The sequence below is a fragment of the Anguilla anguilla genome, chromosome 12, assembly GCF_013347855.1.
Source record: "Anguilla anguilla isolate fAngAng1 chromosome 12, fAngAng1.pri, whole genome shotgun sequence".
NCBI classification, from domain to species: domain Eukaryota; kingdom Metazoa; phylum Chordata; class Actinopteri; order Anguilliformes; family Anguillidae; genus Anguilla; species Anguilla anguilla.
The window spans coordinates 30,293,549-30,311,168 of NC_049212.1; the positions used below are offsets into that span (position 1 = coordinate 30,293,549).

At 45.9% G+C, this 17,620-nt stretch overlaps 1 protein-coding gene across 4 annotated transcripts; it reads right to left on the bottom strand.

Moving 5' to 3' along the window:
* Window positions 1-1,002: 1,002 nt before the first annotated feature.
* rinl (Ras and Rab interactor-like) lies at window positions 1,003-15,966 on the bottom strand. Of its 4 annotated transcripts, none has more exons than XM_035386295.1 (12): window positions 15,684-15,966; window positions 13,843-13,972; window positions 12,980-13,145; window positions 9,865-9,973; window positions 9,568-9,640; window positions 9,305-9,393; window positions 8,057-8,139; window positions 7,717-7,957; window positions 6,047-6,706; window positions 4,208-4,525; window positions 3,563-3,694; window positions 1,003-2,932 (listed from the first exon to the last, which is right to left on the bottom strand). In XM_035386295.1, exons 2-12 carry the CDS (start codon window positions 13,878-13,880, stop codon window positions 2,286-2,288), a joined length of 2,556 nt encoding a protein of 851 aa, XP_035242186.1. In that variant the 5' UTR covers window positions 13,881-13,972; window positions 15,684-15,966; the 3' UTR covers window positions 1,003-2,285. The 4 variants fall into 4 exon arrangements, with proteins under 4 accessions (XP_035242186.1, XP_035242187.1, XP_035242189.1 ...); XM_035386296.1 differs by having other exon boundaries at window positions 12,980-13,142; window positions 15,684-15,965; XM_035386298.1 differs by lacking the exons at window positions 12,980-13,145; window positions 13,843-13,972; window positions 15,684-15,966 and adding an exon at window positions 11,442-11,873.
* Between the last annotated feature and the right edge of the window lie 1,654 nt (window positions 15,967-17,620).

Below are 17,620 nucleotides of genomic sequence, written 5' to 3' on the forward strand. Positions count from 1 at the left end.
AGCAGAATGTTTTTAGAGGTAAAGAAATGGACACTTCAAACTGGAGTTACTGCACACACTTGTAATGCGAATGGACTCATTATATAGTAAGAGCAGAACAGTGTATGAATACTGTGTGTAGAATAGTAGGAAGCATGGATAGTGTGTGTTCAGTAGTATGCATGGATACAGAATGTCTGTGTGTGAGAGAGAGTATGTGTTTGTGTGTGTGTGTGTGTGTGTGTAATGATTGTGTGTATAAAGGGATGGTTTTGCCAGGTGTCCCCAGTTTTCACAAAACTGTGTGGGTGTAATGACTGCAGACAACAGTAAGACTGGATGCAGTGTGTCTCCATGTGTAGAACAGGAGTGTGTGTGTGTGTGTAATTACTTTTTATGCCTTTCAGTGCTTTATGCATGTTATGTGTAATAAGTGTAAATATAGTTTCATGAGGCTCTTTTTCTGTGTGATAGAGTGAGCACCAGTTTGAGCAGCGTGTATCAGGCTTGTAATAGGTTCCAGGTTCATTTGTGAGTCATGTGTTTGCACTGTCTTCGTGGACGCTCAAACAAATACATACATGCACATCTGAAATACGTTTAAGCAGCTGGGTATCGCTTGAATACATTCAGGTTAGCAGTGCATGCATTTAGGTTAGGTGCAATAGCGGTGTTAAGGCCAAAATGTTTTGTGGTTAGGTCATACAATTCATCGTGCCTCTGAACACATTACTGAATAGTACATAACGTGTTATATGTCTATTTAAAACTGTGGCTAACCTGGCTTTGTGTGTAGAGGTTGTGAGTGTAGTATGGTGCTGGGGACGTGGTAAGATAGCCTACTATGCTTCAGCAGGAAGCATTTTTCCCCCCCTTTAATCTGGGGACACATATGAGGTGAATGCGCCATCTTGTGGTAAAACATAATAAAGCAGCAGTCACCCAGTCTAATAAAAAATAGTATTAGGTGTAGATGGATTGATTGTCAAAAACATGATGAGAAGAGGAACAACAGTGAAACAATTGGAAAAACACATAAATATTATAATTGCGAGCATCTGGTAAGGTTTGGAGGCTGTAAATTAGACCGACAATAAAGTTCAAAATACATTTCCACAATTGAGAAATGTCTATAATACAATCACACAGGTCTAATCAAAAATATATTACGATATACATTATATATAAGCCATTATAATTGGAATATATGAATCTAAGTGCAGGACTTTGAGCACATAATGTACTTAAGTGCTCTTAAGAATGAATAAAGCTTTGCTTGTGAAAAAAAAATCTGAATGATATTAATGTTAATACTCTCACAACCAGCAGCAATAGTTATCCAGAGACAGCACATCCAGTTTGTCAGACTAATAGTTCAGACTAAAAGTCTAACATCCTTTCAGCTAAGATATTCACGGTCACAAGGCAACCAGATATACTTTAAATTCATCCTATAAAAAGTTTATAGATTACAGCATATTATCTCCATAACCTTCCCCCAGCAACTGAAGCCTGTTAGAAAAGGTTATTATTTTTCATCATAAAGGTAAAAAAAGTGTAACTAGTATTGTAATATGAATACAAAATTTTTTACTCAGTCTATACTGCCACATCGAATGGTGTTTGCTTTTAAACGGTTTTACATTCATTGAAACACACTCAGTGAAATTAATTAGCATTTTCTTACCATGAGAAATACAGACATTAAGCTAATTTATGCAAATATCTGAAATAATTGCTATTAATCCAAAATTCAACTGATATATATGATGTACATATTCCAATAAGCAATGGGTGTATGCAGAAGAGGTACATATAATCTATGAAATTACTTGGAACATAATGTATGCAGTTCTACATGTGCGTTCATTTCAATCATACATGCATACAGTACATACACATAAAAGGATCGACTGTCATCCATCATGTTTTAAGAATGTAAATATTTACCCAATTTCTATGATTATTTACCCCTGTCTGTCTATCTTCTCTAGCTTTTCTGAGGGAAGGTTTCTGAAATGGCCTACAGCAGTGCTGGTCTGAGCCACTGTCTTGGGACTGAGAACCCCACAGGAATGCTCTCTGTGACATCACGACTTCCAGCTCCATCTCTGTGGTCACGAGCTCCACCCCCTTGCACGTCTCCCAGCAGGGCCCTCCTCTGATTGGTTAGGCCCCCAAGCCCAGACAGCCACTCAGCTGTGGCTCCTCACAGGGGGCTGTGTAGGCAGCTCTAACCCCTGCTGCTCTCTATGGTGTCCCAGCAGCTGGAAGGCCAGCCCACGACTCCTCTCACCCAGCTGCAATCACTCCCAACCGAGCAGATTCTCTGATGTAGTCCGTGGGTTTTGTGGGACCTGTGCTTGACCCCGGACCCCTGTCCCCCCGTCCCACAGACAGTCAGCGAACCCCTCCTCCCGGAATCTCCCTTCCTCCTTCTCTCCTTCTCTCCCTTCGCTCCTCTCTTTCTCATGTTTTTCGGCCGTTTCTGGAATGCCCCTGCCCTCCCGAGCCGACCCCTGCTCCCCCTGCCCACCCTCGGGGGGACAGACCACTGGCTCCGCTGTTCCTGCCCTGCTTCCTGTCCTGGGGGCCTCTCGGCAGCCCTCTTCCTCCCCCAGGACCTCCAGCCCCTCCGGAGCAGTGGGGAGCGACGCCCCTGCCCCGCCCCCAGAGGGCGCCTCTGTCCCAGCCCCTCCCCTCGCATCCCCGGGCATGTCCTCATCAGCTGGCCCCACCTCCCTCCGAGGGCCCGCCCCTTCACTGTGCACATGCCTCCGAATAGTCCTCCTGGTCTTGCCCCGTCGCGATTGGTTGCAGTGCAGGGTCCGTCTGCGATGCCATCGGCTGAGGGACTGCTGGGCCTCGACGCTGAGCTGGCGGGTGGCCAGGCGAGGTTGGAAGCTGCTGATGTAGAACAGGGAGGCGTACAGAGACGTCAGGTAGTACCCGCCTGGGAGGAGACAGGGGGAGGGGGGAAAGCAAATTCAATATTACTGTAATCGCCTTTTACAGTCACATCACGTTGCTCTCACAATCACATTGCTCCCATCCAGAGCAACTTATAAAGTGCAAACAGAAAGAGTTATGCAAGGATTGGTAACAATACAGTTATTTGTGTGACAATCGATAGCAAGCATCATAATGCAAACTTACAACATTATGTGAAGTGCCTCTGGAAGCATATTAGAGTACACTGTTGGGGTATGCAAAGTTAATAAGGTAATCCATCCCCATGTATTGTTGCCTCAGTGGAACTGTGATGGATAACCGGATCAGATTGTTATATATATTGCGGGTTTGTTATTATAGACTGGTTTAAATGCTGACTATGCACAGGCTTATGGGATGTGGAAATAATACAACCTAACCTCTACACTGTTGGTGTGCGTATTTATGTGTGTGTGTACGTGTGAGTGCCCGCGTATGTGTGTGTGTGCATGTGCGTATGTATGTGAGTGTGTGTGTGTGAGTGGGCGCCTATGTGTGTGTGTGTGTGTGTGTGTGCATGTGTGTGTGTGTGTGTATGAGTGTGTGAGCATGTGTGTGTGTGTGTGTGAGAGAGAGAGAGAGTAAATCCTACCTTCCCCCTGCAGTTGCGTTGGGTCCAGCAGCTCCATCATATAATCTGTGTCCAGCTGCAGAGAGGTGAGATCACTGCGCAGTAACACCCAGGTCAGGCACGGGAGGAAGTCATCTGCCCCAAACACTGCCCCTGAGAGACAGAGAGAGAGAGAGAGAGAGAGGGGGAGAGGACGGGGGGGGGAGAGAGGGAGAGGGGGGGGGGACAGAGGGAGAGAGAGAGGGGACAGAGAGAGATGGGGAGAGGGAGGTAGAGAGAGGGAGAGAAAGGGCGAGAGAGTGGGGCATGAGGAGAAGAGAAGAGAGAGACTATGCAAGGGGAATCGTTGAATTGAAAGGGGGAGCTGGAGCCTACACTGCACTGCTGATCAAAGGTCCAGGGGGGTGGCTGAGTGATCTCCTGTAACATATTCTCACTGCTGATTTTATCCTGATCGCTGCGATACCAATATTAAGCTGTGTCTCATGTAGTTAAATGGTGTCATTGCAGATATACACAGCTGAACAGCACACCTTATTCTCTGTGTTTTATGTAGCTCATTTCTACTAATTCTACCAATACCAGAATGTTTTGTGGACCCTTGTAATTCACCGCCAGTGGGCTAGGGGGCAGCATACATACTCATGCACCTCGTGCACCCCTCACCTGAGCTGGCGTTGGCGCTCATGCTGTGGTAGATGCTCTTGCAGACCTTCAGCAAGATCTGCACCTTCTTGCTCGGGGAGTAGGCCTCATGCATGGAGGCCCAGCGCTGCTGGATCCTCTCCAGGGTGACGGGGTCCGGCACGCCCGCCCCCGCCGTCCCGCCCAGGCCCTTCGGGTCCTGCGCCTCCAGGGCCTGCTGGTTGTCCCGGAGCTGCCGCAGGCTGCCGTCGCGGCTGCGGTACTCCCGGAGGCAGGTGTACAGGTGCGTGGACACCGGCTTGAGGGTCGCCTTGTGCAAGGAGCCCTCTACCATAGCATCTGCCAAGGAGGAGGAGGAGGAGGAGGGAGAGAGAGAGAGAGAGAGAGATTAACATTAAAATCAGTTGTCAGACCCTCAGCTAATTTCAACAAGAATAATAAGTGTTTATTATTATTAATATCCAGCTTGCCTCAATCTCACAGTAACAGGGAGACTGGAGGGTCATGCACACTGATCATATATCAGACAGAGAGAGCCAGATAAACTCATTGCACTGCAAATAGCATGGAACTGAAGAAAGAGAGAGAAAGAGAGAGCGTTCCAGTCTCTTTGGAACATTTAAACATCTATCTCACTGTCAGAGAGTAAAAGCAAGAGAACGTGAACAGGGTACGAATCAGCAAGTATACCCTCCAGAGACCCAGCAGAAAAAAACAGTTCCGTATTTACATTTTAAAAATATAATACGAGTATATTAGATGACAAGAACTTGTTGCAGTGAAAATATTTTTTTAAATGTGTAGTATTTATTTTATTTTAATTGAACGTCCCTTGTAGTGTAGGTTTCAGCATGGTAGAATATCAAATGTGGTCCATCATTTGGTTGAGTAGACAGGTAGAGGGCGTTAAGATCAGAGACCCATGTCCTCTAGAGAGGGCAAAAACGTATTGCAAGGCCTCTTTGTCACGTGCCAGTGGCGCATCTGGTCATCTGCAACCCCGCATTCTGCTTGCACCAGCCGGACAGGAAGTGCAGCCCTGAACAGGAAGTGCAGGGCTAAGCGAGGGGGGTCAGCAAGGGGGTCAGCGCGCGCTTCGGAGGGACGGCATGCGCTGGTCTACGGCCCGGTGTACTGACAGAAGGCGACGAAGCGATGGTGGGGTGCGTAATTCTGACCGGACATTCTGAGCGGTGAAAAAAGGAAATGGAGGGGGAGTGGAGACTCCCGGATATGAGCTCTGCTGACAGTCACGCAACCACGTAACGCTGCAATCATGAGACGCACTGGCTTCACGAAGGTGACAAACCGCTGACAGGACATGATACCGCTGTACCTTCCTGTTGTCAGGCCACTGCCTGGCAGCCCAAAATTTCCCCCCAAACAGACCAAATAAACTGACTACCATTCTGTTCCTTCTCTGCGATACACAGACATGCATTCCTGTGTAAAAAAATAGAGTATAACCACAGGACAGATATGGTACTGGACATGGCTTTGAGGCCCATATTCTCCTCAACTGGACAAATCAAAAAATATTAAAAAATTTTTTACATGATAAGAATGACAAAAACATCTTGCAGTGAAAATATTTTCATTAATTTTTGTAAGGGACATGTCTTTGGTCTTAATCTCAAGAATCATATATTCTATGAGTCTGAAACATACACTGCAAAGGGACATTCAATAAAAACAAAATAATATTTTCAGTACAATAAGTAGTTTCAGTACAACACATTTTTTCCATCCGTGACACATGTATTCCATCGTGTCTCAGGAGGACATCTATACTCATACCCAGAGCAGACAGCGAACAGCTCCTGGGCCCTGACAGAGCCAAACACTGCCTGCAGCACTCACCCAGCTCCCAGTCCGACACGTCTCCCAGGCCGTCTATGAGAACCTGTATCTCCAGGCAGTCGAACAGCGCCTCCTTCAGCCTGGTGAGGGTGCTGCGCACCTCCTGCAGCATCTCGGTGGCGGAGGGGTGGCTGTGGGCGTCGCCCCCCAGCGTGTGCCCCACGAAGGCCCGCACCGCCTCGGCGAAGGCCCCGCCCTTCCGCTCGCTCAGCTCCTGCACCCGCTTGTTCAGCCGTTTCTGTGGCGACACCAGCCCGCCGAAGGCTTGCCCCACGGCCGAGAGGCGGTTCTTCATCTTGTCGGCCAGGACCAGCGGGAGGCGGTGCGTGTGGTGCTGGGCGGGGCTGAGGGCGGGGCTGAGGGCGGGGCTGTGGGCGGTGTCCGGCTCCTCCTCCAGGCTGCTGATGGACAGGGAGTCCAGCTCCAGGCAAGGGGGGTGGAGCATTGAAGGGGGAGGAGGGGGTGAAAGCCACACCCCTTCCTCAATCCACGAAACGCGGTGCGGGGACTGAGGGGTGTCACTGAAGCGTCTGGGGTCCACAGGGAGGGCCCCTTCGCTCCGCCTCTTGAATGAGTCACAGACAGCAGGCTGACTGGCCCTCCGGAGCACCACACCCCCTGGGGCAGAGGGGGAGGCAGGGGGCGGGACACTGGGAGACACTGAGGAAAGAGAGAGGTACCAGTCGGCTTACAGAGACAGCACACTGAAGAGAGAAGTAACAGCACCATTTACCCAACTGTGCCTCAGCCAGGAGTACTAATCCTAAAAGCCAACCTGCCCTCAATGAAGCAACAATTATTTTCCTTCATCCCTAAGAAATAAACTGAATTCATTAAAATAAAGTCTTTCAATGTGAGTGTGATGTTAAAGGAGGCATATTGGATGGGCTTATGAGTTGTTCACATCCCTGAGGTGAATGGTGACAGATAAATGGGTCAGTGGTCTTTAGCACAAGGCTTCATGCTCCAGCTTGCCCAAGCTTTTTAGCCCAAACCCAGCTGGCCTGACCAGAAACACAATTTTGGATTTGGATTTTCAAACTGGCTTTTTTGAAATCCCTTTGTGTTAGGGAGGCAAAATCCTGGATACAATCCCAGAGAGCCAGGGACAATGTATAGGGGGGGAGGGGGGGGGGGCTGTTGGGTGGAGTCAGGGATAATTCCAAGGGCCCTCAAAAATGATGCTGAAATTGCTCAGGGATGGGGAGGCCTGGGGTGGTGGGACCCAATGTGAGATCTTTTCATAGGGTCCAAAATCTGGCAGCATCCCAGCAGACAGCCATAGTCAATCAAATTTTCTAGTCTATCTGAGCAGGTCATATTGGTTCAGTAGCAACAAAACTCAAAGGTCTTATGTAGCACCAATTAATTAATAAGTGGCATATAATACATCTGCTCATTGTCAATAGCATTGCATAATTATTATAAACAGCTTAAAACAACTAAATTTCATAGGATATATGTGACAGTATGTCACTAGTGCAGAATCATGCCAGTTGTGTGCTGTTGATGCTTATGCTTTTGCCAGTGGTTATGGCCCTTATTTACGAAATCGTGAAGGCTTTCGCAGACCCTATTTTAAAGGGGCATTAATCCTATACAGAACAATTTCACACACATTTTAATGACCATCATGTTAAACTAAGTAAGAAGAGAGTTGGCAGCTTTACTTGAACCATCTGGAGGCGTGTCATGGAGTTCCTGGTCCAATGAGAGGCCTCTCAGTCTACGTAGCCCCGCCCCTCCCCATGGTCTGGTTGTGCTCAGTCGCCTTTCTCGCTTGTGATTGGCTGTTTGGCTGGCACCCGAGGGGCTGGATTGGGAGCGCGGTGCCGGCCTCAGCCAGTCATCTCCGTGCTCGTGGAGGTAGAGCGGATTGATGATGCAGAGCGCGCCACTGGCTGAGGTCACCTGTCAGTCAGCGTCCCAAAACCGAGGATTAACACAATACAAAGATTCTTGCTTAGAAATGAACACCATACTGCAGACTGGATCAATGGGCCTCTGTACCTGGATGGAGCACATGGTGATTCCAGTAGACCTCATGGACATGTCATCAAGCTTTTGATCAGGGGAGGGGCACAGCCAGAACTCTGACAAACAGATGGAACAGGGAGAGTCAGACTGAGAGAGAGAGAGAGAAAGAGAGATGCATTGAATGTGAGAGATGGGTTGAAAGAGAGATGAATTGAAAGATAGTGATGTTTTGAAAGAGAGAGATGCATTGAAAGAAAGACAGATGAGATGAACCAGAGAGAGAGAGAGAGAGAGATAGACAGATGGGATGATCAAACAATAAGTGCACACTGCAGTAATGCAGGCGAAACCAGAACAAATAGCTGAGAGAAATATTTATATTGATCATTTTAAATACAATGAATTGAGTGTTCAACCTAGGGCGACATGCAGACTTTTCTAGGGTAGGTGAACTTTTGAGTAAACACTTTGGTTAGATTGAGGATTTTTTGTCTTGTTCACAAGACTCAAACAGGAACACAAAATGAAGACCAATGTTGCAGTCAGTCCAGATTACGTGTCTCTGTTCATTTCTATTAAATGAAGGTATGCATGTGCCACTGCATATTAAGTGTTCCTGTCTTTTACCCTTGCCCTTTGGAAAAGTTGCTGGGGTAAGGAAATACTTTATTCCCTCTTGTCAAATTTCATGGGGCGACGAAGAGGAAGATTCATACAGCCAGGGCCAGCCGCTGGCATAAACACTCATTTAGAGTCCCTAAAGTCATTTAGGGCCACTAAAGTCGTTTAGGGCCACAACCACCCCTGGACCACACAATTCAAGCTTTGTTTTTGAGCGCTTTGTGGCCCCAACAGCATTCTTGTTTATAGCCACCTAAACCTTAGGGCCAGCTCTGCACACCATGGAAGAGAAGACGGAGAACACATAGAGGTAGAGGGCAGAGAGCTTTTGATATTAAAGTGAGTGTGATTCACAGAGGTAGAGAGAGAGATGAAGAAGAAGAGAGAGACAGGAGGGGAAAATCCTGCTTTGCACTGAGAAAGCAAGAGAGAGAACAGAGATAAAGAAAGATCAAGAGAGTGAGAGACAGTGAGGGAGGGAGGGGGGAGAGAGAGAGAGAAAGGAAGCGGTAGAGAGAAATAGAAAGAGAGACAGAGAGAGAGAGAGAGAGAGAGAGAGGGAGGGGGAGGGGGAGAGAGAGAGAGAGAGAGAGAGAAACAGAGAGAAATGGGGAGAGAGAAAGAGAAAGAGAGAGAGGACAGGGTGAGAAAGAGACTCACTGGGTCCCAGAAGAGACATGTCCTGGCCTGGCTGCTCAGTGAGGCTGTACATACAGGGTGGAAGGAACAGGCAGAGTGGCAAAACATCCCTGGGGAGGTGGGGGCATAAACCAAAAATTATACATTAAAACCCACCCGAAATCGGCCCATAAACGTTACCCCTCATGGCAATATATTCACATTTGCACAGGTCAGAGTGCTTAAAGAAAACTAAGGATGAAGACACTGCTCTAAAAAGGCAGAATAGACTAATTCTCATTCACCTGCACAGACTGTAGAAGGCAACCAGTTGAACCAGGTCTGAGAAACCCAGGTGAGACTCTGGAAGGTGGAACACTAATAGAGAGGGAGAGAGGTATGAATAGAATTTACTGAGTATTCAAATACACCTGTGCTCATGTTCAAATGAAAAAAAATATAGACTAATGCCTTGGAAAAATTTACAAATGTCTTTCCTGCCAATAACATTCTTCGAATTTGAATCACTGTCCCTGTCTGTGTGTGTCTGTGTTTGCATAGGAATTTCAGAGGGGCTCTGATTGCTTGTGGGGAGTGTCTACCTGCACCGGTGCGCTGGATGGGGAAATCCCTCACTGGCTGATCGCTGCCGCCTACAGACAAACACAGTAGCTGCGGCTGGGAGGACGAGTCGCTCAGCACCAGGAAACTCTGTATGGAGGGGAGAGAGGCGCACGGGCTGGGAGGTTACTAATGGAAATGAGTCAGCGGTCTTTCCACCCAGGGCTCTGGAAAAGGTGACTGCAGAGAGGAATTACCGAAATGAGCAGCGAAGGAACAGCCGGGGGGGGGGGGGGGGGGGGGGGGGGGGTGCGTCATTACCAGAAACACAATACTGACACTGCACACACACCACAACTGTCCCACCGCAACTCTACTGACCCCGGAACACATGCATACGCGGCCACACGATCAGTGCTTCAACTACCAAGCCTTGTCAGCACTATAAATAATGATGAGATTAGCAACATGGCGCTAATACACCAGAAGTTAGAAGTCAATCACCATAAAAAGAAACAAAGAAGGGATTAGCGATAGCTTTTTGCAGTGAAGTCAACAGTGAATACTTAACATAATTCTCACCCCGTTCTTCTCTCTCGCTTTCACATGCACATGTAGACAGAAATGCATGTATACATGCATAAACACACAGTCATACGCTCACACACACTCAGACACTCACGAGCAAACTCACACCCACACACACACACGCACACTCACAAGCCTACACACATGCACACACGCAGACTTGCACATGCACACACACACACACACACACACACACACCACAGACTCACAGAGGTTACAGGAAGTCAGAGACATAAGTGAGAGCAACGCTCAGGACAAACCAGAATAGAACACAGTGTTGGTAACACTGAAAGAAACCCTTTTGAAAAGTTCACTGCAAGTCAAAGGAGAGAGGAAAGGCTGTTTGAAGGCTACTTTGTGGAGAGAAACAGAGCACCCATTTCATGTACTGTTTTGAATCTGATGAAAACATTTGTGGCTGTATTGATCATTGGAATGCAAGTGCAAGTGCTTGTCTGAAAACTCTTCTGCTTTGCAATGCAAACACAATGTGCTAATCTCAGTTCCCTTGACGTTTGATAGCAGAGACAGGTAGTCCATACTCTACTCTGTGTTGCTTAATATATTAGGCAGAGATCTTGCAGACAATTGGCCATTGCAAATTTGTTTGGGCAATCGGATAAATAAATAAAAAGGAGATCAATCACATGTGATTCCAATTCCTAATTTCTACTAATATATTGTAGAGGACTTTAAGGACTAAAGTTTTTGAAAGTTTCAGGAGGCTAAACCAGTGCTACAATACACACTACCATACATAGAAATAGATTATTAAGCTTGAGTCTTACAGTGTACATCTCAGAGTATTTAGCAAAAACCCTTATTGTCACTATAGTTCACTTTACTCTTCAACCAGACTACAGCAAACCAAGTGTTATGTTACTGTGGTGTAAATACCCGTCTAACAGCTATTTCATATTCTTAGAATCTGTAGTGAATTTCTCTATATTGCGTAATATTACTTACAGAATACACTTCACTCAGAGCTGAATACCACACCCCTGTTAAGTCCAGACTCTTGTAAACCTACCTATACTGCTCTTCGTAACGTTGTGCCGGCCAGCAAACAGCCACTCTTTGCTATTCAGTAGGTTGATGGTATGCCTATTTATTTTGTTCTGCTTCCTCTTTAGCAGTCTATCTTTTCCACTCCACCCTCCCTTCCTCTCTTTCTCAGTTCAATTCAATGTTTTAGTAGTCTGACATACAAAGAATAACATGCAGGTAGTATACTGTATCCATGCTATTTATTGAGATCTCTAACACAAAAACACACATACACACACATACACAAACACACACACACACACACACCATAGCACACAAGCATGCACACATATGCATTCTCTCCCTCTCTCTCCCGTTCTCAAACACACATGCATGCTTTGTTTATCTCTCCCCCTCTCACACTATACAGTATCTCGTGTTATATCAGACATCATGTTATATTTCTGCAATACTGCATGAACTAACACACTGTCATTGCCCGATGTCACACAGAACTGGGACTTCCACATTCAGCTGCCTGCATTTGTCACCAGCCAACGCCCTTCATATAGGTAAGCCTGGCACCCAATGTCCCTCACACAGGTAAGCCTGGCACCCAATGTCCCTCACACAGGTAAGCCTGGCACCCAATGTCCCTCACACAGGCACCCACTATTCTTGAAACAGGTTCACCTGGCACCCTGGAGCACCCTATTGTGTCTCTTTGAAATAGTGCCGGTCTGTAACCCACCCAAAAACCAGGAGACAGGGCCACTGTCCCGAGTAGCATCCTGCCATCTCTGCTGCCACACAGCATGCTGGGACATGCACGCTCTGAAACTCAGACGCTGCTTCTGAAACTCTCAGAGCATCCTTCAAACTAGCATCTCCTCACAGGCAGTTTCATGAATTATTTCCCTAATAGTGAGGGTGGGTATTTTCAGGCATTTAGCCATTTTTTATAACCATTGGCTGACTTATGAAGATCAACAGCCTTTTGTCTGATTTCCTTTGAGCGCTCTCAGCCCTGCCCCTTGCTGATAGATGACTAAGGGAGATTGGCACGCTTGTCACCTCGTTTTTACACCACAGACAAACAGGAAGGAACGGCTGACCAATCAAGAGTTCCTAAAGACTCGGATAAACTTTTTAAACATAAGATACAAAAGGCAATACACTTCTATTATATTTTGTTCATAAGAATTTCAATAATTGGGACTTTGTGGTTTGAGAAAAATATAAATTTCTTGAAAAAATTATTTTTCTTTAAAAAATTTTCTCACAATTAAAGGTTCGTTTTGTCATGTTTTGAGTGAAAGATCAAGTTGATAGACACCAATGGCGCATCTTTATCCAAGGGTGCAAACCTTTCTGGAAAAGCACAGTATAAAGGAAAACCATTCTAATCTCTGTCATACTTTTTTTAGTAATAAGTAATAGACAGAATATGCATTCACAGACAGAGAATTCTCACAACTTTTTCTAATAAATGTAGCCAGCAACAATGGGACATGTACACATCCTCACGCTGACCCTGGGGCAATATTGCTCTGTTAGTAAGGTGATGGTCAGACAGCTCACCCCAGGCAGTCGCCCCCAAAGAGCAGCGAAGGCCCCGTCTCGGCCCCAGGGGCTCCCAGGGGCCCAGGCCGACTGGCAGAGTCGCAGCCTGTCCAGCAAAGTGAGGGGCCCGCCTGGGGCGACGTCGCTTCCGTTCGCCAGCTCACCAGGAGGCCTAGTGCACCTGCTGACACAGACCTAGAATAATCAGGCAGGCTAAAAGGCATGTCAGGACAACAGCCTGCGTTAGCAGCATCTCCCATTTTATACTTCTAGTATCCTGTTTGATTCTGAATGAAGATTCCAAATCTTGTAGGATAACTTAACCACATGAAAATATTAACCCCCTTTAAGAGTATGTTTTTGGAATGTTTTTTCAAAGTCAAAATGTTCTATAACTAGTGTTCTAGAACTCTAGCACTTTCAGTTACCAGTAGTGATTATTACATCAGCATTAGAGTGTTCACTTAAGAACAGTCTAATGGCATAATTATGATTGATACGTGCTTGTAGTTCAATGCCTGCATTTCAGTGCCTGCAATGCCAAAGCCAGGCCTCTGTTGCTTTTTATGTATCTCTGCTGAAACATTGATTGATAGATGGAGGTGAAGAGAAGACGAAAGCATCATAATAACCCCCGCCTTTCTCACACAAGTGCCCTACACCTTACACACCCTCCAACTCTACGCTACTCATCACATGAAACGGGGAATTACCAATGTGCTGTAGTCAGACAGCACAGGCATACGGGTGGACAGTACATCTCTCTTTGAGATCCATTGCGGATTATGAAGTAGTATTGCTGGCATGACAAGGCCATAATACGAACATTAACTGTAAATGCTGACATTTAGCAAAGTCCAGCAGAACAACACAGTTCTTACCTGTCAGAAGCATCTTCCTGGTCCTCCCACCCCCTCATCGCCCCCAGCTCGGTGGACAGGCGATGCTGGGCTTAGCACACACAGCCGGGCTGCTTAAAATGGCACCACCCTTCCATTGGAAATCTGCAGGCTGTAGCAGGAGGCAAGTGGGGCAACGTTGAGAAACATAATGAAAGTAACACTGAGCACATGGGTACAAGAGCTTGTGATGATGTCACCACTTCCTGCTTCATTCACCCCCACTGCCCCACCCCACTAACATTACCACCCAAGTAACCAAACTCCTTCCCTCTCTTATCTTTTCAGTCAGTACTGTCTCTCTCACTCTTTCTATACGTGTGTGTGTGTGTGTGTGTATTTTTGTCTCATATTCATTTCTTCATCTAAAATCCAAAGGCCTTACATAAATAGCAAAAATAACAAATTTCACCCTACTGAAATCTTGATCTTGAAATTGTAACCAAACCAGTATTATGTGCAACACTATTACGTGCTATAAAGCAGGAACCGATCCAGCATCAGTGTTCAAAGGTGCATTCTGTCCACACTATTTCAGCGGTTACGGGGCTGGAACTTTGGTTTTTGTTCCCTCTCTTTGTTACCGGACTGTAAATTGTAACCAGTCCTGGTTTTTTCCCCTTGAGAGAACTGTTGAAAAGTTGTAAAAGATAAAGAACGAGCATTCTATCACCTGCCCAGGTCTGCCGCAGACCCAATAATAGCAGCGTTTCTGCTGTGATGATGGTCAAGCTAACTTCTGATAGAATTGTTGTCGCCAAAATTTGATCTTTTTCCGCTTCAGATCAAATATTTCAATTGCCCACGTAAGGGTGGCAGTAGGAGGGTAATCTCAAAGTTTGGTGGAAACAGGAACAGGCACACATTCTGAGAACTATCCTGGTTCCCCATAGCTCTGGGTATGAATGATTAATGAACTGTTCTGGGCAATGGAAAGGGGGCACGAGAGACACACTGAGAAAATGAGGACATTTATGCCTACAGCTCGTGGTGAAGATACAGGGTGGAAAAACAGCAGGTGTGAAACCAACAGTTTTACGGGGACACCTGCATAAATGTTTAAAGAAGGGACAATCTGTCAATCAAACCATTTGTAGGCTTGCCTACACTCTTTTCACTCACGTGCAATGCTCCCTTAATAAGTAAAAAGTAGCTGATTGATAGTTCTGATCTGCCTTCTCCCAAAATAGGGTGCAATCTGCTAGGAGAGTTTGAATTGAGAAAATGAAGTAGATATTTGCCAGGTTCCCCTTAGATGCATTTACCAGCAACACGTTTTTTAACATCTGCATTTGCATGCTATATCCTCTGCATGAGTTCCCCTGCCAAGCCTATTTGAAGGTAATCGAAGAAGTCACATCTCAAGCTATGTATTTGATTTCACAAAACTTTGACAAAGATGGATAATAAACCCTACATGCAGCATTTCAATACAAACATACTGTAAGTATCTTATAAGCAGAGTTCAGGGAGTATTCATTATTAACCGAGTTTGAAACTTTCCTTCCCTTCTCCCATAAACACAAGGCTGGGCTGTACTGCTAGGCTCACTGCATGAACATCCACTTTATTTTGGAGTTTTATTTATAATTCTGATTATTTTTTTCCCCATAAATAACTTTTATATATATTCCAGATATTCCAGTTACCGTTATTAACAGTAAATTATTTTAAGTTAATTATTTTGTCATTTAAATCAGCTTTGTAATAATAATATAAGCGGTACACGCTTTGGCAAAACAAATGTCTCTTTGTAATGGCGAAAAGCAGACTGAGCTAAGAGGAGTAAAAGAAGCATGAAACAGGTACGCTCCCATACTCACGTTTGATGTTTCGGTTGCTACTCTCTTTCCAGATCTTCAGGTCTGTGTTTGTTGTATTTTGTGATCGTGTCTTTTTTTGCATCACACCCCTCCTCTCTCGCAATCCTCTGCTAAAACTCAACGACTTTCTCTCTTCCTCTCCCTCTTTCACAACATCTTCCCCATCTAATGTGTACATGCGCTGTGTTTAGCAGAATGCTGACATCAACCTCACTCCCTCTAAATTTGTGGTCGTTCGCTGTTCTGTTTCTCAGTCTCTACCATCATCTCTTCCACTTGAAACTGTATTTTTAATTTGTGTGCTCTCTGCTCCCCCTCCCCCCTCCCCAAACTTGATGAGTGTGGTTTACCTCACGTTTATCTTGCACAGAGAACTGAACAGAAGGCAAACCATATTTCATGCATTTAGACTCCAGAGACTCAAGTGCACATTCAATGGGTGACATTTCATAAATACACCCAAACAATGAGGTCTATCTGCACAGACTACACACACACAAACACACACACACACATACACACTACATATAAATCCTGTCAATGAAAGTGCACACTCTGCTCAGCTTAATGAAAGTGCACACTCTGCTCATCTCAATGAAAGTGCACCCTCCACAGCTTAATGAAAGTGCACACTCTCCTCAGCTCAATGAAAGTGCACACTCTGCCCAGCTCAATGAAAGTGCACCCTCCACAGCTCAATGAAAGTGCACACTCTCCTCAGCTTAATGAAAGTGCACACTCTGCTCAGCTCAATGAAAGTGCACCCTCCACAGCTCAATGAAAGTGCACCCTCCACAGCTCAATGAAAGTGCACACTCTGCTCATCTCAATGAAAGTGCACACTCTGCCCAGCTCAATGAAAGTGCACACTCTGCTCAGCTCAATGAAAGTGTGCACTCTGCTCAGCTCACTGTTCACATTGCCTTGCCCTTTACAGCACTTGATTTTATAGCAAACTGTTCCCTAAAAAAAGCACCAAAGCAACAGAGTGGCTTGTTGCTGGGACAAACAGTCATGGGTCAGAAGTCAAAATGGATCAAAGTCAATAAGTACTCCTCAGTACCTATGTCACTCAAGACACAGTGCCGGACGAGGTCATTTCACATTCCAATTTTGCACTTCTTGCCAGTCTGGGATGGGTGACCGTGCCCCTGGACAGTCCTGCTGGACAGTTTGTACCAATCAGAGGAGGGTCTCTTACTTCTCAAATCTGTTAGCAACAAAAAACCCAGGATGCATAGATGTGGAATGACTGGGCTCATGGAGAGTTCGGTTCCTAATTCCTCATCTTTGAGAAGCACTCACAAACACATCAGGGTCTACAGGTGCTCTTTCAGAATACGAGACAGACAAGTGCATGTGTGAAATAAGTACCAGAGAGGTAAATGCTGAACACAGCCAAGAGGAAAGGAAGTCCTCGGAGGGGTGTATGCATGCATTCAGGAGTGTGTGGGTGTGTGACAATTTTTCTGTGTAAATCGCTCTCAATGTGCTGCCAGTGAAGTAGGTGTGTGTGTATGTGTATTCGTGTGTAAGAGCAGAGGAAGTGAAGTCCCCAGGCTTTTGTTCCTTTTCAGATATGCTGTGTGGTGTTGGACTTGTTATGGCTGGTTATGGCTGGAACACACACACATACACATACACACATGCACACACACACACGCACAAACACAGATACACACACACAAATGCACGCACACATATGCACACATGTACACGCGCACACACAAACACACGCACACACAAATGCTCGTGCACACACACACAAACACACACACACACTTTCCTGGGTCTGTTCTGCTTTCATGAGAAGTTGAAAACCCATACTGGAATGATACGAGAAACTACTGGTAACCATGAACTGAACTGAAATGAACTGAATGTTGTCAGTTGGGGGTGTGCAGTACCCGAATGTGAATCTCTACTCAGGCAGAAAC